The sequence below is a fragment of the Melozone crissalis genome, unplaced genomic scaffold (assembly GCF_028551555.1).
Source record: "Melozone crissalis strain CALT ecotype California unplaced genomic scaffold, PUWL_Pcris_2 ptg000006l_1, whole genome shotgun sequence".
Taxonomy (NCBI): domain Eukaryota; kingdom Metazoa; phylum Chordata; class Aves; order Passeriformes; family Passerellidae; genus Melozone; species Melozone crissalis.
In genome coordinates, this window is record NW_026535784.1 from 10,307,075 (window position 1) to 10,330,490 (window position 23,416).

General features: G+C 39.0%; 2 protein-coding genes across 3 annotated transcripts in view; one reads left to right on the forward strand and one right to left on the reverse strand.

Moving 5' to 3' along the window:
- Positions 1-5,876, forward strand: part of CLNK (cytokine dependent hematopoietic cell linker) — a 28,856-nt gene extending 22,980 nt beyond the window's left edge. Inside the window, exons 14-16 of the mRNA XM_054290964.1 lie at positions 139-216; positions 348-503; positions 5,748-5,876. Of these exons, the coding sequence (XP_054146939.1) occupies positions 139-216; positions 348-503; positions 5,748-5,876 (363 nt within the window). The remainder of the gene's footprint in view (positions 1-138; positions 217-347; positions 504-5,747) is intronic.
- A 922-nt stretch (positions 5,877-6,798) lies between these two features.
- ZNF518B (zinc finger protein 518B) lies at positions 6,799-19,915 on the reverse strand. 2 transcript variants are annotated; one of them, XM_054295710.1, is made up of 2 exons: positions 19,846-19,915; positions 6,799-13,029 (listed from the first exon to the last, which is right to left on the reverse strand). In XM_054295710.1, exon 2 carries the CDS (start codon positions 12,824-12,826, stop codon positions 9,602-9,604), a length of 3,225 nt encoding a protein of 1,074 aa, XP_054151685.1. In that variant the 5' UTR covers positions 12,827-13,029; positions 19,846-19,915; the 3' UTR covers positions 6,799-9,601. The 2 variants fall into 2 exon arrangements, with proteins under 2 accessions (XP_054151685.1, XP_054151684.1); XM_054295709.1 differs by lacking the exon at positions 19,846-19,915 and adding an exon at positions 19,454-19,595.
- Positions 19,916-23,416: the final 3,501 nt, after the last annotated feature.

Consider the following 23,416-nt stretch of genomic DNA (forward strand, 5'->3'; position numbering starts at 1 on the left):
TAACAGGACTTCTCAATATAGATGCATTACCATTATATACTGTGCTGCATATGCTTTAAATGCAGATTAGATAGAATCTGATTTTTATTCTGCTTGTTGTTAATTTCTATACACTGATTACGCTATCTTAAAATTAAGGATTTAAACAAATGTGAGTGGTATGTTGGAGAATATGATCGCCATAAAGCAGAGAAGATCCTGTTACAGAAAAACACTGTAAGTACCATTTATGTCAAAACATGGGATGTGAACTCCTGGGGGAAAATTTCTGTAAGCTGTCCACAATGGCATACAAGTTTTGTTGTGAACTAACCATACAATCCATCATTTAAATCTGTATCTTTCAGGATGAGACATTCTTGGTTAGAGATTGTTCAAAGAAATCAAAGGCTGAACCATACGTGTTGGTTGTTTATTATGGAAGAAGAGTATACAACATTAAAGTACGGTTCCTGGAAGAGAGCCAACAATACGCCTTGGGAACAGGGCTCAGAGGAGAGTGTGTAAGTAAAATCCCATCTGCTGTAACAGCCCATGGCTTTTATGTTAGACCTCACAAGTTCTTAATACTAAATATTAGTTACAAACTCTCCCACATAACAAACTTGTTGTTTCGTTAAAGTTTCTTTTACAATACCCGAATTTTAAGTGTCTCAAAATTCGAGCAGCTTCAACATAATTTAATACCAAATCTTGCATACCATGCTGAAATTCATATTTTCATCAATTTTAAAATCTTCTAAGTACTTACAATACTTCTATCTATTGTAAGTAGCACCTGCAAACTAAAAAGGAAAGAGAAGCTCTACCTTTTCTGGTATACATATTATTTTAGCATATTTTTAAACTTGTGATAATTTAAGCAGGCATTTTCAAACATATACAGCTCCACATAATATGACAGCAGGACCTAGTGCTATGAAGCAATAGGATAACAGTTGTCATGGATATTCAGAAGCAATTAAATCATGTGGGTCCCTAGCAATCAGTCTTTCAGATATGGTAAATTTCAATTAGAAAATCCCTTTAGATGAACAAAGCTTCTTTACATAATTAAATTCAATTATAGTCATGATAAAAGTCTAATCCTTATTTTTCATATATGGTTAAATGATAAACACTGTATCTGCAAGTCTTTCACACAAGAAAAAAATAATTAAAACTGAAAGTCAACTCCATAAAAATGTGGTACTTGCAAAACAAAACAAAAGAACCAAACAAAGATTTTAAAAAAGACAAACACAATGTAAAATTTAAAGAATGCTCAACTACAGAACAAAAAAGCAAGGCAACAAACTCCTATGGGTCATTAGCTATGTAAATCACAAACAGAAATCCAACTCAGGTGAACCAGCAAAAACTCTGTAGCTGAATCTTCAATTATATCCTTTTCATGCATGTCAACACTTTTCAGAACTTACCTTTTGTATGGTTAGACTTTAAAAAGCCTGAAATCACAAGTGACCCAAGATGATTTAAGGCATTTGATGGGTCCAAAGCTTATATTAAAATTTTTATTAGAAAACATGGGATAGGATCCATAAGCTTTCACAAGAGGAACAATGTTTACTGGCAAGTTGTTCTTCAGGGACATTTGCTTAATGATAAAGGGGGAAAAATCCTTCATTATGCAAGCACGGTGAAACAGTTTGGAAGCTGGAAGGTTGCACAAATCAAGACCTGCACTGCATCATCCTGGTGCTGCTGTAGTGACCATCAGTATTCTGTAAAGCACTGGCTTCATTACTGACCTGAAACTCCCAGATGATTTCCTGGAATTTTAGTATGACTTAGGAGAAAACAAGTTTAGTTTTCCATGGTTCTAACATTGTTTAGTCTTCCTGTAATGGCTCTAATACAAACAGGCTCAGAACAGACACAATGACACCAATAAGGCATGCTACAGCATAATGTAGTATATGTGTATTCTCAGTAGAGAACAAAGATCCAGAACTAAATTTTCATTAGGTTAACAGTTTTAACGATTAAGGTAACTGGAAAATTACTTGAACAGTACATGAACAATTTTTACTGAACTAAAAGGAAGGAGAACACAATCCCTCCCATCTCAGGAAATACCAAAATATATGACTTTGTTGTTTGTTCCAACTTCTGCACAGACAGTACATATCTTAAACAGTGGGTCTGGACTGACTAGTCAAATTGCAAAGTACAGCTCCAAAATAAGAATTCCAAGCATCCAGTTAACAGCACAAAGAACATCCAAGACTTGGCTCTACCAGGCCAAATCTGTAATCATGACTGCCTACCTTATGCCTTCTTCTTGGAGGATTCTTTCTCTTTAACTCAAATCTTCCCCTGGATCAAGCACAACAGAAAAAATCAGAACTGCTTTGCTGGTCAACTAAGTGTTGCACCAGGGAATCACAAACATGGCAATCTTCCACTCCTATGCATTATTCTCAGCAGTAGACATGAAAATAGAACAGGGCACAAAGCACATATGCAGTAATGAACAACCAGTGGCACCAACATTGCTCAGAAGAGCTTCTTCCATCTCAGGCATTCTCATAGGGTTCTTCAAAAGGGCTCTTTCTTGAAAATTCTCACCTCAATTTTTGCAGCTTATCTAAGGGGTTTTTTCCAAAGAAAGTGACAACACTTTGTAAGGCTGTGAATTACAGAAAATTGCTGTCTATAATTTTTAGTACCCATTAAAAAGCTTTCCAGAGCATTCTGCTTAGCCCCTCTGCAGGCATACCCTTTGTTACACCACATTTTGCAGTGCAGCCAGACCTTGCTGCTTCATCTAGATTAGCTGAATATTCCCTCTTCAAGCCAATGAGAAAGAAAACTAAACACCAACCAACATGTGCAGACCTATTACATTTTTCCACAGTTGGTGATTATATTCAGAGATTTGGTCTTGCAGTGTGTTTTCACTTTTGAATTAATCTATTTTCATCCATTAAAAACACATTTTTCCTCACACATAAATATAATTATTCAAAGTTTCTGTATCTTATTGCAACTTCCGATTTTTACTATACAGCCTACAAGTTGTTAACATATTGTATCACCAAATAAGATTTTAAATTAACAGTTATTTTTCAAAATGTATTTCATTTAACTCTCATGAGTGCTTTTATTATTAGTTCCCATGTAGCCCTGTAAGGTCGTAAGGAGGAAAAAAGGGATTGATCATCAGATTTTTATGGTAAAAGTAACTGAAGTTCCATGCAGCCAAATTAGTATCAAACTCAAATATAAAAAATTGAAGGATAAAAAAAAGAAAATAATTTACTCTCTTAGTGGAGCTACATTTTTGCTAGCTATTTAGCCACAGATGTTCACACCTACATATTTAATATACCATATTGAGCTTTCTAAAGGCCAAATTACATAAAGCTATAAAGTTCAGATCCCCAAATGACACATACATGGAATTTAGGAACTTATATTCAAAACTGAGCACCCTTTACTTGGCTGTTGCTTTCCTCTATTCCAGACAATGTCACTATTAAAGACCCAGAGATCCTTGTAACACTGGCTTTTTTCATCTGCATAGTTCTTTTGAAAATGATGAAATACAAACCTTGCTCATATTTAAAGCTGATCATGACACAGAGTTTACATATTTTTCTTATCTCCTTTTCAAAACTAGATCTGCCACATGTAAAATACATGGTTTTAGCATCTCTGCAGTATCAGTCTCAAATCCCAGAGCAGTGAAAAATGTGTAAAAATGAAAGACAGAAGTAGGCTTCTCTTTATCTTGGTGCCTGCTTTACACAGAAGATCAGAGCAGAGCCTGATGTGTATCTCTGGATCTCCCTGTTCCAGCCACAGATACTTTCTCCATCCTCACCACTGCATTTGCAGTGACCTTTCATCTTCAAACTGTAAGTCATAACAGTCACATAACTTCACTCAATTAATTTCCATGTGAGCCAAAAGGATTAGCTGCACCCACCTTCAGCAGCCACCAAACTGGCCTGGCCCATCCCAGCAGATCAGGGAGCATTCCCACATTGCCTCCCAGTGACAGTGTCATGTCAACAGTTACTGCAGGAAAAGTGGCACAACAAACAGCCAGGACCTTCAGCTCAGTGAGGTTTACAAGATAAGCATCTTGTCCACAGCTTAAATGACAACTCAGGGATGAAAGGTCTCCTTCAGGATGTGCAACATAGCCCAGAGTTACACCACCCCTCCAACACAATTGAGAGCTACACCTTTCACAAGCAACCCTTGAGACCCTACTCCCATCTCCCCAGAACTGGAGACCTGCAGATGGGAAATTCCTACAGCAGCAGAGATGGGCTGAATCTCTTCACACAGCAAAGGGAAACCAATCAAATACTGAATTTTCTTCATCTTTATGTCTCTAGGTGTCTTTACACCTAAGAAAATGTGGAGTTCCATTAAAAGAGCAGAGAACATCAAATTCTGAGACATTTTTCACCCATTACCAAAGAGCTAGAAAAATGAACAATGTGGCATTAACCTAGTGAAGCCTAATTACATTTCCAAAGCAGATGAACAATCATTGTAGACTTTCTGACTTCCCAACCAGAAAACATTCAAACACAGGAAAAGAACAGGCGCTGGAAGTGTTAATTTAGAATAAAAAAAGTAATGAGTACTTTCATAAGGCATGAAATACAGACCACAGTTTTGCCTCAGTTTTCAGTAGCAACAGTGACTTTGAACATAAGCAAAGACAAAACAAATGCATACGTGTAAAAATTATCAAAACAAAACTTGAAAAAATTACCATACTAGCTTTGAGATCAAACAATTTTCATCTTAATACAGGAACAGTTTGCCCAAATCACATCCTTAATCAGATTCTGTCGTTATAAACTAGGTGTCAATCAGGTGGGGGTGATAGACACTACCATGAGACACCACCAAGTGTAGAATGAAGAGCCATGCTTACAGCAAATGTTATATAAATAGGTGATAAGTACTAATGGTCAAAGTAAGCTTTCATTACTGTGTGCAGTTCTGGTGGTTCAATACAATGAGTAATACAAAGGCTAGCTCCAGAGGAAAACACTGATATGATGAGAGCTTTGTGGTGTGATGAGAGCTTAGAAGGTACACACAGGGAACAGAACTCTTAAACTGAAGGACTGCTAATCATTGGAATGGGATTCTTCCACTAGGGCAGATGAGAATAAACACCTTGTGTAGTTTTCTCTTGCTGTTTGATCAGGTCAGCAACCTTGAACCAGACCTTTATCACTTGAGGAGTTGCCTGGAGAATGTCATTACTTGAGCATGAGAGAACATGATGCTTCTTGTTCCATACTTCAAAGGGATTCTATAGCAACTGTCTCAATAAACTGAATGGGAAAACAAAGTGTAATTTAATAAGGTACATTGAAGCTTGCAGTGTAAAATATCATGTACCGCTAATTAAGTGTAATTGGGCAGGAAAAAAAAACTAGTAACAATTTATAGTTGCTTCATCATTTCAATATCTATTCTCACATCTGGCATCATAACCTTTTATATGTGATACTGCACTACCAGGGCTTAGAAATGCTTCCTTTCCCTAAGGAGCTAGTTGCTTTGTCCTGCATATGACAGAGACACAAAAAAGAAATATGAGGATCAAAATATGGTGCTTTTCCTTTTAGAATTGCTTTCATCTAATCATAATTCCATGCAAAATGTTACCTATTTTAATACTATCATTTGCAAGTCTTTTACTGTTATAGATTAAACCATCTAGCAACTTCAATCTCAGTCACTGATTACTATCTTTCCCCCCACAGAAATTTAATTCCGTGGAAGAGATCATTGACTTCTACAGATCTGTTCCCATAACGCTCATTGACGGAAAGGATCAGTCAGGAAACCACAGAGAACAATGCTACCTCACACATCCATTCAAGGCATGCTGATATGGACAATGCTACCTCACACATCCATTCAAGGCAGGCTGATCTTTGCTGCCTCATTGTCGCTGATTCATCTGTACAGATATAAATAGAACACTTCTTGAAATGTCTCAGAAATCAGATTCGCCTCTTGAGCAAGGAGCTCCCCATAATATAATGAAGCATTCTACAGATCTACTCCATTTTTTGTTTGTTGCACTTTCACTTTGAGGGTACAAGTAAAGAATATGTCGACATATTAATTCACAGGAAGGCGTTGAGACCGACTCCTGATATCTTGACAATGACTGAGCAATTTGCTTATCTTGCACTGTATCTTCTTATTTTCAGATGAAAATCAAACTTGCCCCTGCTTACCTAAATGTCATTTAAACTCTGCTAAGTAGCAAAACCTAATAAAGTATACCACAGTCATTAAATAAATCTTCTTGCTTTTAAAAATACACATGAAACACTGTGTGTCACAGTTCTCACTGTCTAACAATTTCATGTGGTGTGCATATGTTTGCTCAACAACAAGCTGTGCTCAGCTGCCACTGAAGTTAGTGTCAGTTGATGCTTACAGGCACTGGAGATTTTAAAGCTAGCTGTAATTATGTAAATTCTATTATTCAATGAGTACTTACTCTCCAACTTAAGTAGCAGATACTTGTATGCCATACCTGAGCCTTCAAACACTTACATGGTAGGACCATTATGCAAACAGTCACTTTGAATTCATACCATATGCAAATGTAGAGATAAAAATCTTAAGTAGAAAGAGTAGATGTACTTCAAACCCAGCAAGAAAACATGTTTTAGTATGTATGAGCAAAGAACATGAGAATGTGATTATTTTTCCAGAAAAAAATACAGAAATATTTATTCATACAATTTTGGGTTTTGGAAGCCTACCTAAATTCTGTATGTATATGAAGGCTAACTACAGTTCCATATGTACACGAAGGGATTTTTCTGTACAGCACTGATAACCTGCCTAACCACACTAGAAGTCTGACTAGGTTATTGTAATATACCAAAAAAGGTATATTACAATAACCTAGTTACTTTAGAACCTCAGTCACTCTATCCTTTTAGAATAGGAACAAGAAGAACAAAACCACTCAAGCCCAAAACCACAACATTCCAACCCAATTTATGACATAATATGTAGTGGTACAAACTAGCTCTAAAAAAATTCAGCAGTTGATTATTATTTTCTTTGAATCATTTTATTTCTCATTGCTGAGTCAAAAGGGAAGAAAACATCCACTGTAAATTATTTCTCTCAAACTGATGACACTGTTAAACTTGAAGGAAATTTTCCTGACATATTTTTATCTAATAAAAGTAAAAAAACAGAAGCTGCTAAAATGGAGTTTAGCAGAGTTCATAACAAAAAGCATGACATAATCTGCTTTAAGAATTTCATAACCACAATACAATTTAACTTACAAAAGGTTTTCATGTTGAAACAAAAAAAAAATCTACATAAAAAACCATAAAAACCCCAAGGTTTAACAATTTAGATAACAGATTATGGCAGTGACATACAGAGCTTTGCAGATGTCTACTAAAGTAAACTTGCTTACAGAAGACAAGCATTACTAGTGTACTTAAACCACCCAGAATCCACAAAGCTGAGCAGCAACACTTTCTCCATTTCCCCCAGTACAGCTTTCATGAGCAATGTTCTGATTTTGCCAGTGACAACTCTTACAAAGCAAATTCAAAACTATTTATTTGGTAGCTTCTACAGAAACAAAGTTAATTCAACCAGTAACCTGTATTGAAGGAATTAAAACAAAAGAGGAATGCTAACCATGGGGTTTTTTGTGTTAACCATTTCAGTATTCATTTTATATGTTATGCTATAATTTTAAAATCACAACTATTTTCACCATTGAAAGTGCAAATAGCACTGTTAGGTTTGGCATCAAAGCGTATGAAGTGGGGGAAAAAAACCCTCAAGTGTACCCATCTAAAAAAATATAATTCCATTTGAATACAAAATGAGAACTGTCATTTCCTTATTACTGACGAAACAGGAAAAACAAAGTTTGTTCTGTGGAATAGTTTAGTCTGATACAAATGATACAAAAATTTTCCATGTGTACACGATGAAAAGATCTGACTTAAAGCACCAGCTATCGGAAGGATTTTAACACTGTATTGCAAAATTATGGGAAAGCAATAAGTGGTTTTGAAAGTAAACCTCAGTCAGATGTAGTTTTAAAATATTTACATTCTAATGTAGATATGATAAATATTTTATCAAAACAATGTATAATCTGCTGGAGTATATAAAAAAATATTCCCAGCTAAACTGTTTACAAAAATGCACCATCAGTGAAAGGATTTAGGGACTACCAGTTTACCAGAGAAGTCCCAGTTCAAACATAGAACACACATCCAGCATTAGAGTCAGTATTGATTTTCATATTTTTAAAACTGTAACACATTATTTTAATCATAAGTATGTGCTTCAATATACTTCATTCTATATGATTCCAAAATGATTTAAAATTGACAAGATGAAGAGAAACATCCACAGCTCACATACAGAAACAGTAACTTCAGTGTCATCCATCCCTCTTTTTTACTAAAAAGCTGTCATTTGGCCCTGATTTAGAGAAGTGTTTAAGCAATTGAGCAATGTTTTACACTGCACTGAAGTCAGTACACATCAGACATAATCTGTAACTAGGCACATGCTTGTATGAATTTGAGGCCTACAAAAAATAAATTGTAACAACATCTAAATTCTTAAATACGATGAAAGATTGCACTGAAAATCTGGTTCAACACTGTCATGTAAAAGCTGTGCAACGTGGCTTTTCAGTTTGAAAAGTCTTCAACAAGCTCCCTAGTAAATCAGCTCACCAACTAGAGTTCTAACCAAATACTGAGTCTGTAAATGCTTCTATCACACACAAGGTGGTACAGAGTTTATGTCTGGCTAATACTATTTTAGAACAGCCTTGAGGCCATTTAGAGAAATGCTTTTCACTATCAGCCCAAGCCTGAAGGTATCTCTGGCTTGATGGCACAGAATCCTCCCGGTGTTCTGCTCCCTCTCATCTACACAACACAGTCTAGGTAAAGACTCAGTACTAAACAAAAGTAAATTTTTTGTGCTATCTGACCTAGAAGGAGTAACTGATTCCATAGATTTTTTCATTTACACCCTTGTACCTCCTCTGAAGTCAGCAGAAGTGTTTTTATTCCACTGAAACACAGCGCTTGCATTTAAATTTTACTTTTTATGTGTAATGCTTAATTTGCCACTAAAACCTATGACTTACACTTGCTGTCCATGGAGGACCAAAAGTGCATTTCCATACAGATGTGCTCGATCTTTGAAACACCATGCTGTAATAAAGCAAACTAATCCTGTTAAATTTACAAAGATCCCATCATCTAAGATTTTAATCCATACAGACCTAGCACAAACCACGTACAGCATAGTATCCTAAGGTAACTACAAAGATGTTTGCATAGCAAATCTTCTTCAAATTTTTCCTATGGAACAGATGAAGCTGGTCTCCAATACAAATTTCAATCACAAGAGTGCAAAGTGGTGCTTAATCCTCACTATTAGCTTCTCTATCTCTCGGTACCTCTACTCTCTTCTTCACTTTGCTAACAGCAAAGGACTTTTGGCAAAATAAAGCAGTTATTTCCTCCATTTTAGGCAAGTTAGTGTCACTCATTAAAAGCAAGAGGGGAAACCTCCCCTAGGCTCTCACTTAACGTTTTCTTGCTTGAAGAGAAAGAACATCCCAGCCCTTGGTTGCCTCTATTAAGTGTCTCTGTCCATGACTTATCCATTCTTCTTGGTCCATATATACTCTCCCACAAAACCAACACTTAAAGAGACACCTAAGTGCTTCAGCTGGTGAAGTTTCCACCACTTGATAGTTGTTTTTGTGGGTCTTTTTTAGCTTCATTTTTAGCATACTCCGCTTTTTTGCTTGGTTTCCTGTCTCACCATTCTGAAGAGTAAGACGCTTTCGATAACGTTTGACACCAAGACAACTACTTGTCCTTTCTGACAGAACTACTTTCAGGACTTGACCTTTATACTTGTTGATAGTCTTCATGACATTAATTATCTCTGGTGAATCAACATCAGGATGGTTTAGTACCACAACTGGCTGATTACGACGAGGGCATTTTATCAACTGATTCGTTTTCAGAGGAAGAAGTCGAAGACGCCTTGCTGTCAACAGGTATGACATATCAGAACTTGAAGTGGTTTCTGACTGAGCTCTTGTTTTCCTCTTAGGAAGTTCTCTGAATCTCGTTTGTCTTGCCTTATTTTTGGGACTTTTTGAATAGGGCTTGCTTTGCTTGCTCACATCACTGCTTTTCTGAAATGCTACACTAGTTTGCTTGCTGTTATTTTTAGCACTTGCCTCTCGCTTTGGTCTTTGCCTGAGTGATATAGTTTGGGACTCAGCACTTGGTTCACTCTGATTAGGCAAACATGGGAAATTACTGCTGAGTGCCTCAGAAACACTGATGGGGACTGGGCGAGGCAGGAACATTTCATTGTGATGCACAGGAGCTGATGTTTCACCCCTGTTTTCTATTCCACATGAGCTTTGACTGCTGGTAGCATTCAGCACTCTCAGCATTGTCCCTTTGGGGATGAACACCGGGGTAGCAACATGGGAATTTTTAGTTACCCTGTTTTTAGAAGTTCTTGCAAATGTAAAGAGCTGATCTTCACTGTGTTCTTCACTCATCACACTTCTTCCACCATGTGCTTCAGACAAAGTTGCAGGCTGTTCCACTTCAGTGGCACAAACAGCTCCCTCACAGCTTCCTGAACTTTCTTGAGGCAAAAGTAACTTTTTACTAGAAGCCTGACATCTCAAGGGCGCGGATTTCATGTTAGGTTCAGCAGCAGACATGAGCTGAGCAATCTTTCTACACAGCAATGTTGCTGATTTCTTCCTGCGTATTGTGTCATCCCATCTGACATCCTCTGGAACATTTTCAGTCCCAGAGCTAAGAGAAAATACAGATGAAATAACAGGTCCTTCAAAAGGACTGCCTTTATTTTCCATCTTCTGTAGTTCAAGTGATTCCAGAAGATGACTACTCTTTTGGCTTATGGTTTCAGTTCTCTTTACTTTACTCAAGCCACATGTTATATCCTCAAAAGCTGCAGTTTTAGTAATGTGGAAGTTTTTTCCTCCTTCAGAGGATGCAATAAATTTTTTATCAAAACCCTTTCCAGCTATATGTGCTTCAGTAGAGCTGACTGGTAGATTCCTATGTTCTTTGTCAACCCTCTTCACAGACAATGTATCCTTTTCTTTATGGACAGCAGAAAAATTTTTGCCCGCCTGAGCAGCTTCTACTGAAGCAATCTTGGAATTTTTACCTTCAGAAACGGAAGCGTATTTTGGACTGTATGTATCTTTGCCTTCTTCATAACAGTACAGATCGTTATGCAAGTTATTTTTTCCATCTACTTTCCCCCTTGAGGATTTAAGATCACTTTTTTTTTCAGCATTGTTCTTCACCAGAGACTGAGAACAAAGTTCTGTAACACCTGAATGGACATCAATACCTTTCACCAAATGAAAGCATAATTTTGATGTATCTTCCCTCTGTACAGATATGGAGCTATAGCCTGAGAGCTGAGAATCAGAAGAACAAAAACATTCAGAATTCTTGTCATGTGTACTATCCAAATTAAGCTGGTTACTAACACTGGATAATTTGTTTACATTCACTTCCATAGTTAGTAACTCATTTTGACAGACAGAAGATGTTTTCTTTACTTCTTCAGATCGTTCTATACTTTGATTCTCAAGTTCCTCTTCTGCACAGTTCACAGATTTGTAAGTTGCTTCTTTCATAGGAATTAGTTTAAGAACCAGCTGTTGTGCTCCATTCACTATTTTCAGCTCTACTATCTGAGCTAAACAGTTGGAAGGAACTACAAGTTCAGATGGTGCAATTACTGTTAAAGGCATCCCAGGTTGTAAAGGCTCTGTTTTTGGAGAATAAACCTCAACCTCCACACTTTGATTCTCACATACACTCAGTTCAGATGGCTCCAATATTGTCTCATCCTGGATGGATGATGTGTTTATGCTACATTCTACATTTTGAGATGAGCAGAGTGTTTTAGTTGCTTTACTTGGAATCTCACAAACCATATCTGAAGACAAATTTGAAAGTTCATTTTGGAAAGGAATTTCATTGTATTTCTGCTTTTTACATAAAGTGCTTTGACTCTGCTTCTTTTGCTTGTGGTTCATGAGAGCACTTGACAGGCGTTTTCTGGGTGTTTCATGTACTCTTCTCGTGTGTTTAACTATATAGTCATGTCTAACAGCACCATATTCACAGTACTCACACTGATATGGAAAGGTTCCAGTGTGCTTCACCAAATGTCTCTGGAATTCTCCTTTGGTGTAGGATACATAACTACAGTGGGAACAAAGAAATTTAATTTCTTCATGTTGCCCTACGTGCTTTTTATACTGTAAAGGATCCTTTGTTGAAAATCTGCATTTATCACAGTAGTATTTGCCTGGCAGAAAATTTTTTACTTTAAACGTTTTCTGGGTTTTACTTGGGGTTTTTCTTTCACGTTTTTCATAGTATGCAGCATTGGCACCTTCAGGAACAAAATCGAAAGCTGGTGGTTCAATATGACTGCACTTCTTGCAGATGAAATTTCTGTCTTCAGTCCACTCAAGCTTCTTATGCTTCTCCATATCTTGCATTGAAATTTTCTGAACATTTCTGCACTTTATACAGCTTATCAGTGACAACTTACTGGTCTCAGCCTCAGTTCCTTGGTAACAGCAGTTCTGGTCATCTGCCCCTTTTGATAGATTTATTTTATCATCAGATTGCTTTGGGGATGTAGTTAAAGAATTATTTTTATCATTAATTTGGCCAGAGTACAATCTTGGTAAAATTTCCCTCATTTTTTTCAACTGCATTTCAGATGAAGCAACTCTGCATCATTTTCTTTAAACACAACATCAACAGACTGAATGTTTCCTTGGTATTAGTCCTGTGTATAATTTCTTATCAATCAATGATTCAGGCTACTAATCTGCAGAATACAAGCTTTGGAAGAAATGATGTTCAAGCAACTGCATCCATATTATATTCCATGTTCTTAGTCGATCAGCTTGCAGCACTAAAGAATAAAAAGCAGAACATTAAGTCAATTAAGATTCAATGATCACTGAAATACAATGAACTAATAATTGAACTATTAGTGGACGACAATTGAATTACAGAGTGCAAGTTTACTCTCAATATACCACTGATTATATTCTGTATATACAACCAATAACTCTAAAACATACCAAATCAAATAATCCTTTAACATTTGCTCTCATTCAAAACATTCCCAAATTTGTGTAATTACCTGCTATCAAAACCTGAAGAGTTTATGGTATCTCTCCCATGTCATGAAAAATCTTACACTTAAGAAACATATTTATAAGCCAAACAAGATACCTGATAACAGAACTGAGCAGCAGAGTATGATTTCAGTTCATATATAGCCCTCAACTCAGGACAAGATATCAAGAAACATGCAACTTCCATTTTTATGTGAATTGCAGGGAAAGAGAATGTGACTAGGATGGTTACTAGAAACACAGAACTACTAGTCTGTTTTTAAATAAAAGAATTTTTAAGCTAGCATGGAATTCCCCGACATACAGAAGGATGTTCTTTTCTAATCAGTGCCAATGTTTCAGATACAAACAGTCTTGAACACTAATTTGTAACAAGATGTGATTTATGCTTCACATGTTCTCAAAGCAATGAAGTCAAAACAATCTGTGGCTGCAAAATTAATCACTTTTTCTTCTATTAATATTACAGTGTAATCACATCTATATATGTGGACAAGCATATAAATAATTCACTTCATCCTGATAAAACAGAACGTCAATCAAGCAAAATAAACAATGCAACATAAGGCAGAGGGAGATCAGTAATATCACTGTAAAACACCAAATTAACACATGCAATATGTTTGGCCCACAGGTTCCAGCACTCTGTCTCTCTACTATATTTAGCAGGAAGAAGATCTCAGCCTTTAAGCTTTTGGCAAGACTAAGAAACTACTATTATTTAGAAAATAAACAATCAAATTAGGCTTTTGAGACATACATGAAGTCCAACCAACACCTTTCTTATTTAACATCATTAGCTATACTGTTGCACACACTTGCAATCACAAAGACTCAATTGCATGAGGTTACTTCTGTTTTCCAATACACCCTACAAAAGGCTTCTTCTCCTGAAGTCCAGACCCTCACCAAGTATACCTACAGAGATCAGGGCCTGATAGGATGCCAAAAGCACAGTGCTGAGTTCACTTAAAGCAGCTTCCCATCACAATAATCACATGGCAATCAAGAAATTAAACTACAATACTGGAAAGACATTGAGGTGCCTGAGCAAGTCCAGAGAAAGGCAACAGAGCTGGTGAAAGGTCTAGAGAGTAAATCTTACAAGGGGTGGCTGAGGGAGCTTGGGGTATTGAAAAGGGGGCTCACTGCTCTCTGTAGCTACCTGAAAGGAGGCTGTGGCCAGGTGGGTGTCAGCCTCTTCTCCCAGGTAAAAAGTGACAGGAAGAGAGGAAATTGCCTCAAGTTGCACCAGAGCACATTTAGATAGAATATTAAGAAAAATTTTTCATTGAAAGGGTTGTCAATAATTGGAACAGGTTATCTATGGAAGCGGTGGAGTTACCTTCTGGGGATGGAGTTAACATGCCTGGGGATATTAAAGACATGTAAAGTGGCACTCAAGGTTAGCTTGGCAGTGCTGGGTTAAAGATTGGACTTGATAATCTTGTAGGTCTTTTCCAGCCTAAATAATTCTGTGATCTCCCCAGCAACTTGACAGGAGTAAATATCTGATCCAAGAAGGTTTTCCTGCATCTTATTTGCTCACAACCCAGAAAGCAATTATACTATGGCATCAAAAGCAGCCTAGCCAGCACATTCAGGGAGGCAATTGTCCCATTTTGCTCTCTGAGACCACATCTGAACTGCAGCTGCATCCAGCTTTGGGGCACCCAACACAAGGAAGATGTTCAGTGTCTCTCCTCTGGACCCATTCAAAGCTTATCACAGAGCTGAAGCACTTCTCCCACAAGGACAGGCTGAGAGAGTTGGGGTTGTTTAGCCCAAAGAGGTGGCTTCACGGAGACCTTATAGCACCTTCAAGCACTGAAAGGGAGCTTCCAAGAAGGCTGGAGAGGGACTTTTCACAAGAGCATGCAGTGATAGGAGAAGAGGAAATGGCTTCAAGTTGAAGAAAGGTAGATTTAAATTTGATATTAGGAAGAAATTCATTACTGTGAGGGTGGTGAGGCACTGGAACAGGCTGTGCAGAGAAGCTGTGCAGAGATGCTCCATCCCTGGCAGTGTTCAAGACCAGGCTGGATGGAGCCCTGAGCAATCTGGTCTAGTGGAAAGCATTTTTTCTCGTGGCAGGAGGTCTCTTCCAACACAAACCACTCAGTGATTCCATGATCTTCCTTATACTTCATCAATAACTGCTGTATCAGCACTGCCCTAAATACAGGGCTCTTCAAAGTGTTCTAATGTAGTCACAAACATCAGCAAAAGTAAGTTAGAAAACTGGTTAGGGACAACATAACAAGCTCTTAAAACTCCTTAGCGGGTAGTTCTAGAATTGTAGTAATCTTGTCTCATTGCAATGCAGACAGCTGTGAAAATGCACACAATTTGAAAAACAAATCAATGGCAGCCTTGCAGGAAGGAGGAAAGTATACCTGATTGCTGTATCATGATCTGGAGAATTTTCTTCAAGCAATTCTAGCGTGGACAACATTATGTGCTCTATTACCCTGATTCTAAAGACTGAAAAGCAAAATGTTTGTGGTAGTTCAGATGGAACATCCTTCCCTGGCTAGTACCACTTTCTAGACTTAAGACTAAACTGCTGACACACAAGTGTGGTGGTAGGCCTATGTTCAGGACCTCCACTGTTTTGTTTCAGGAGAAAGATGATAAGAGGTCTTGATAAGCTCAAGATCCAGACCAAAGATGCTTTATGCATTTCTATACAGCTTTAAGAAAGAAGTAACATGGCATTTGAAAGGAAATGGGGAAGCTGTATCAGTATTTGCCTTTTTCTGCTGTTAACATCTATCCATTAATACTGAAACTGCCCTCCATGTGAACTAACTGAAAGCAAGGTATAGAAAATTTGTGCCATCAGCATCCTTGACCACAAAAACAAAGTATAAACCCAGAGAATTTTCTTGTATTTTTTAAACTCAGTAGATTTCACTTTATGGGAGAACATGAAAAAGAACCCACAACCTTTAAAGGGCAAGAAAGTACAAGAAACAAGGTCCAACATTTTCAGAAGACTTCAATTTAACAGTTCTGGGCTTCTCAATCCAAGACTATGCCAGAAAAATTTAACAAAGGCAATTCAAAGAACAGCTTTGTGCCCTCCCAATCTCTTGCCCACCCCATGGCTACTCAATAAAATGGGGGGGAGAAGAAAACCTTGACATTGTGCAAACATTGTTCAGCAACAACCAAAACACCAGTGTGTTATCAAGACTGTTTTAGCCACAGCACTGTACAGGCTGCTTTCAAGAAATTTAACTCCATCCCAGCCAGACCCAGTAAAAGGTAAAAAAAAAAGAACTGAATAACCAGTTGATGGCAAAGTAACATCTCTGCTGTCTTCCTAGCTAGTTTTTCACCATGTACCCTGAACACCAACCTATTAATAACAAAGGTTTTGATACAAACAGCACCAATTTATATTTATTTTGGATAAAACAAGCCCAAAATTATATTGTAATTTCATGCCTGTATTAAAAAAAAAAAAATGAGAAAGCCAAGATCATAAATGTACACAGGGAGGTGAACATTACATACATTCACTCCATACCACTGGGGAAGGTGGGGAGGGGGAAGGAATTCCCCTAAAGATTTGTTTTGGTATTTGAAGGATTGGCAGAAACATGCTTCAGAAGATTTAATTAAAAGATAATCGATTTTTGAGTTATAATCATATGCAGTGCACATAGACCAACCCAAAAATATCATTAGAGGAAGACCTCGAAGTCTACAAAGAGTCTCAATAGAAAACAAGGGAATGGGATGGATGAAAAATTAAATAAGAGACACTAAGACTGACAATGTCAATTCCAGTTAATGTCTTCACAGGAATGAATTCAGAAAAAGAAAAAAATGTATTAAGAAATACAACAAAGTACCCAAATTAGGAAACATTAAAAAAAAGATAATCCAGTTTGGAGAGGAAAAAAAAAAAGCACATGGAAAAAAGACATCACAAGAAAGATCAACCAAATTTTCCCATTCACTCCTACTGAACACCTGCAATTCAGTGACATTAAAAGGTCAGACATTCAACAAAACAAACATTTCCACCTTTCACACGACAGTATCATATCTTGAACTTTGCTGTTCAAGACACAAGAGACTAACAGATGCACAGAAATTAAAAGGCATTCTAAACTCTGGATATCCCAGCTACATAAAGGTTAAAAAATAAGGATGCATTGAAACAAAGGAAAATAGGACGAAACATCCTCTGCAGCCTGACTAAGCCAAATTCAACCAGTACAAGGGTTTTTGCACTGCAGTAGCTTACAAACCACTGATGTGGCCATGGTCAGACTGGAAATTTCTATTTACTTCAAATACATCAAAAATTTGTTCATCATTTCAAAGAAGAACACGTCCATTCCAAGGCTTTAGGTTCCTTTAGTTCAAACTACATGCTGCTATCAATGAAAAGGGTGCGATGAGCAGGATGTATTTAGCCTATGTGAACAGATAAATGAGCCCTTCTTCAGCAAAGCACACACCTCTCATGCACAAAGATCACAGACTGCAGCCAATAATCAGGGTGTGCTTTGGTACTGAAAAGCCATCCCCAAGAAAAACAAGTTTAAACAGAATTGGAGGACACTGTGCATCACTGCATCAGGAGGATGCAGTGTATAAAATTTGAGCCACTGTGAAAAATGTCAATCTCTATGCATGCTTAAAATTACCTTGCCTGTATTTTGCAATTTTACAGATATATATATATACATACACACACACTCACATATACACTGACTGTTTAACATCAACTACCTCTGTTCAGAGAGTTAACTGTTCTACTGACCCAACTACACAGCTGCCAATTAACAGTCACTAATTTTAGGCCTAATGACTGGGAGAGAGCCAGAGTGCTTCACTCAAGTATTACATATTGCATTAATTAAAATAATTAATTTTGTATTAAAAACAAACAATTCAAATGCACCAAAGAAATTTCGCCTACAAGTATTTCTTCTTAAAAAGCCATTTTGTCTCACAATAACAGCTCATCACACAGTCGCAACAGTTCTTGGTTTTCAGCTGAAATTCACATGAGGTTTTTCAAAGCAAAATGAAGAGTGACAATGCAGACAATTAAGAAGAGCAATGACCATGCACCAAGTTTTTAGAGCCCATTTTTATTAAAAAATATACAGTTCTTTCACTCTACAGAAAAAATCAATTACACTTCAAATGTTTATTGCTTACAAAGTCATGCAAAACACCGATTGAAAGGAAATCACTATTTTTTGAATGCATAAGTGAAAATTTGTCCAACCTACTAACATTTTTGGCATTGTATGAATGCAGTTACATGTATGTACCATGCAGCATTCTACTGAAATGGAGGTTGCCTCCCTGCGGCTCAAGGAACAAGGCCTAGCTTTATTTGTATCTGAAAGAGACACATTTCTGTCACATCATTCAACTGCTTGGTGGTCTTCCTGCAAAAAGCTAAACAGAGCACTACCAAATAACTACTGTATCAAAAGCAGTATTCTAGAGTGCTCAGAGACGTTTGTCGAGTTGTTTATCATTACATGTATGATCATTTTTTTAAATCTGTGCTGTTCATTGCATCATTTCACACAATTTACAATGATTTTCAAAGTCTTTCTGCATATCCAGAGCATACTGACTAGTATAAAGCATTACCCTACTCTTGAGCTCTAAGGCCTGTAGGAAATACAGCAAGGAAGTATGGCACTGAAGAAAATGGGAGAAGAGGGGGAAGAGTGCCATTAAAAGCACATATCCCTCCATACCCTCATCTCAAAGCACTCATGTAGATGTTAAAATTGATTTCCACAGATTTCATTCCTGATAAAATCAGCCACATACGGTTTGTACGTGCAAGAAAAGAGCCTTGACTGCAACCACCTACTGCAGTAACAATGCACAACAGACTGCTAGAAAAATCCTGTAAAGCACCACTAGTCTTCTTAACTATAAAGCAGACTTTTTAAATTAAATGTACATTGCAGGACATTTTGGCTACATATACGATAACACTGGATTATTTTTTAGAAGAAAATCGGTTTATATACCTAAATTATTTCAAGGGTCCAATGTAGCACTTTTCAATGATAGACTGTCTTGCAACAAAATTCAATATGGGATTCAATTAAGCCAATCTTATGCCCAAACACTCAAAAGAACCTTATCTGCACACAAAACACAGGACGTTCTATTTAGCTCATGAATACATTTACTAACCCGAGAACTCCTTTTCTTCAGGATGACCAAGACGACAAACCTGGACAACAGCTTTAGTCCAGACGAGTCCAAAGCGGCCTGATGGCGTCCACGAGACAGCGAGCACCAAAACCCTCCTTTTCTTGGGCATCCAGCCCGCCCACGCACCGGCTCCCCGCGGAAGGGCGGCCTGCCCCGGCCGCGGGCGGCGCGAGGCGGCCCAAGGAGCGCGGCGCCGCGGGGGATGCGGAGCGGGGCGGGCGCTGCGCGGGCCCGAGCGCAACCTCCGCCCGCCGCCGCCGCCGCGCACTGCCGCCGCCGGCCCGCAGGGGGCAGCACCGCGCGCCGCGCCCGCTCCGGCCCCGCGGCTCCGCGCAGGGAGGGCGGCGGCAGCCGCGGGCCCGGGGCCTTACCTGGCTCGGAGCGGGACGAGGGGGATGGAGAAAGGGCAGCGTCCCTGGGCGCTGACCCCGCCAGCCGCCGCCGCCGCCGCTGCCGTTGTCTCCGGACACAGGAGGAGCGCAGCGCCGCCCCGCGTCCCGCGCGGCCGCTGCCGCCCCGCCCTGCGGCGCTCATTCCGGTAGGGAGGGCGAGCGACCCCCCGCCGCGGGCCCGGCCCGGCCCCCGCCCGCGCGGCGGCGGAACTGACCTCAGCGCGCCCCGCCCGCCGCGCGTAGAGCTCTACCGAGCGCGGCACCTGCCGCGGCCCGGCCCGGCGGCACCGCGAGAGCACAGCCCGGGAGCCCCCGTGAGGGGCGCCGGCTCCGCCTGGTGCCCGCGGGCCGCGCTGACACAACAGGCCAAAGGATGCGCTGTGTTCCCAATGTAACCTCCCTAGATCCCTTCGATCCCGTTGGGTTTCGCTAGGGTATGGTGTGGGCACACACTTCACGGGCATCAGTAAAGTGCTGCAATGACGTGGTTGTGTATTTTCATATCCTTTCTATGGAATCCAGATGTCTTTTGAAATTAAGTGTTCTTAGCAAAATTTGAAGGGAGAAAAAGAGGATTTAACTGACTGTGTATTGCCCTATAAAGTACCTTTGATATGACTGCATTATCAAATCACTGCATGTTAAAAACAAACCATGCCTGACTCAGGGCCCGAAGTCTTGCCAGAAGAGGTCTTTGGAATGAAGCTTTTTCGTACACGTCTTCAAAGCTGAACACTGTTGCTGTGACACATTTTCCAATCCATTCTCTACTGGAATGATTGAGGAGTGCTTAATCTTGTCTAGGCATGGACATACATCCTCAGGGATCTGGGATTTTGGGATAGGCTCTTCAGAAAGGGAAAACTATATACAGGGAAGCCTGGGGGGAAAGAATCCTCTCAATTATAATTGTTTTAGTTCCAAAATGAGATCTTGCCTTCAAAGAGTCTGTTACATCTTTTGATTAGCAGTGTAAGAAAGCATTCTCAGTGGCAGTTTGGAACACTGTAGTTTACTGGATATCTTTAAACTTGTGAAGAAAGTTTTCTGGCTGATAGAGCCTGTTGGGATTTCTAGAAGGTTTTTGACAAAGACTGTCAAAGAAACAAAACTGTAGTGGGCTAAGACCAAGTGTCTTGGCATGAGTAGCTGTTTAAAGGCAGAGTGATTGTGTGGTGCTTGTAGCATAGAGATGAGGGGTGCACTGCTGGATCAATCTCTGCTTGGACCTGCTCAACATACAAGTGACTTGAAAAGGGAGATGGGCACTCAGGTGACCTTCTGATCATACCAAGCTATTGAGGGACCTGAGGACAAAAACCCACTAAAGATCTGGGAAGGACATTGCTCAGATGAATAACTAGAGAGTAAAATGGCAGATTAGATTTTGGATAGATTATGGTGATGCACAGTGAAGAAAACCATCCTGACTTCAAATAAAAAATCAACTCTAAGATGACTAGTACTGTACAGGAGCAAAATCTTGGCCTTAGAAAAAGATTCTGTGAAAATCTCACTTCAGTGCTTAATCGAGTTGATAAAAATCAGCCTTATGCTGAGATTTGAAAGAAAGCAGAGGACAAAGCAGATTAATGCCGCTGTGTAAATTCATGGTTAAACACATTTTAAAAGCTCTTTGAGTTTTTAAGTTCCCTCAGCTCAGGAAAGACAGAGTAGTAGTGGAAAAGGTTCAGTGAAAGGTAAAAAGGATGATCAAAGGTACTTTACTCTCAACTTCATGAAAGGACAGCTAAGGAAGCTTCTATCCCAAAAAAAAAAAAAAAAAAAAAAAAAAAAAGAAAGATTACTATTGATAAAGGGCTAAAAATCATGAGTGATCACTGAAATTTTGAGCAGTTACAGAGTTACAGTTGGAAGTTGTGTGTGTGGATCCCATGAAGGCCACCAGGGACAATTTGCAATTATTGACTGGTGTCGGCTATCCTGCAGAGGTGATTATGTAGTGTTATGAAAGTTTACTTCCCTGTTAAATCAATCAGTCTTTGTAATATGAACATGTATTCAATTTGTTACCATGTATTAGTTCACATAGTACAGTGAAATGGAATGAGATGGTGGAATTTTACTGGAGACTTTGAGTTTGTTCATACTCAAGTAAAACAAAATAAAGGACAGCCCAGCCCTGGAAATAAGGACTTTGCTTCTTGGAGGCATAGATCTGTCCATGAAAGATAAAGGACACCCATAGATAACCCAGATAAAGCCAGAATTCTAGTCACTGTAATATGTCTTTGAAACCTTTCCAGTGTCATCTGGCAAAATTGACCCCAGGGACATCTGGATCAATAGACAAGCAGCCAGAATGCTGCAGAAATACATTTGCCTGGCAAAATCTTACAATTATTAGAAATCAATAGTGTGGGTCTTAGTCATTAGTCAAATCATGTTCTACTGGCGTGGTTGAAGGGTACAGGAACCATGTGTAAAACCACTTTCAGGGTGACCCAGTTTGGCTGGGATACCTCATGCACATGAACAAATATTTACTCTTGTAATTCTATACTTTGTTTCCTGGCCTCTCTTGGTCAGCACCGATTGTTGCAAATTTTCATAAAAGTGAGCTACACTTAGCAGATAGGTTTTTTCAAAAACAGATAAATTAGGAATGTTCCTAAAATACAAGATTATAATAGTTTACACAATATTTCAAGAAAGAGTTTGCTACCCAGCAGGTTTTCTCACCTCATCTGTCTGTATCTGAGAAAGTCCAGACTGCAATAAATATACTTCATATCAGTAAAATGGAATCAGTTATCTGCTGCTCAACACTGATTAAGCATTTTCACCTCTCTTCTTAGATATGTGTAGCTACCCAGCTCTGAGGTTAGAATGACAATTTCCTCTAACAAATGCAAATAGAGTATTCAGTATTTAAATAAGGCCAAACAATTTTCATCCAGAAAAAAGCCTTGTTATGGAATGCTTGAGAGACAATTTGCATCTTCCTCAGTGTTTTACAGCTACATAAATTCAGTCCCTCTCCTGCAGTTTTCTAACCTCTAATTGTTCAAAGTGACTCGATTTCCTGTGAATGCTCTCATCTTTGCAGACAGGAGTTGGACCCGATCAGATCAGATCAGATCAGATCAGAGCTCCTCTTTTTTACTTAGGCTCCAGCCCTGAATTGAATTAGAGCACCAAGCAGGGAGTTTCCACCTTATCTGTCCCCTTTGGTTTGCCATGTCCAAGCCAACTTTGGTGACCTCTGAATTCCCAGCTCTTGCCTGATCTTTTGTCCCTTCTCAATTTGTCCTGTGATTCAGCCACCCACAGGGCTGGTTGGTTGTTCCTGAGCCATCCTGCTGAGGCTGCAAAGGGAGGGCTTGTTACCCAAGGCTTGTTACCCAAGTAGGAAATGCTGATGGCAGTGCTGCTAATTGGCAAACAGAAGCAGCATCCAAGCAAGAAGCCTCCTTAACCTCCTGCATCCTTTGCAGCATTGCTGTCCATGAAATTGGTGCTGTCACCAGAAATTCACCACAGCTCCTCAGTTAACTCTGCTTGTCCTGTTGCCATCCTGCATTCCTTT

What these genes read in the sequence shown, in the direction of transcription:
- ZNF518B (XM_054295710.1), bottom strand. Translation starts at nt 12,826, where the DNA reads ATGCAGTTGAAAAAAATGAGGGAAATTTTACCAAGATTGTACTCTGGC.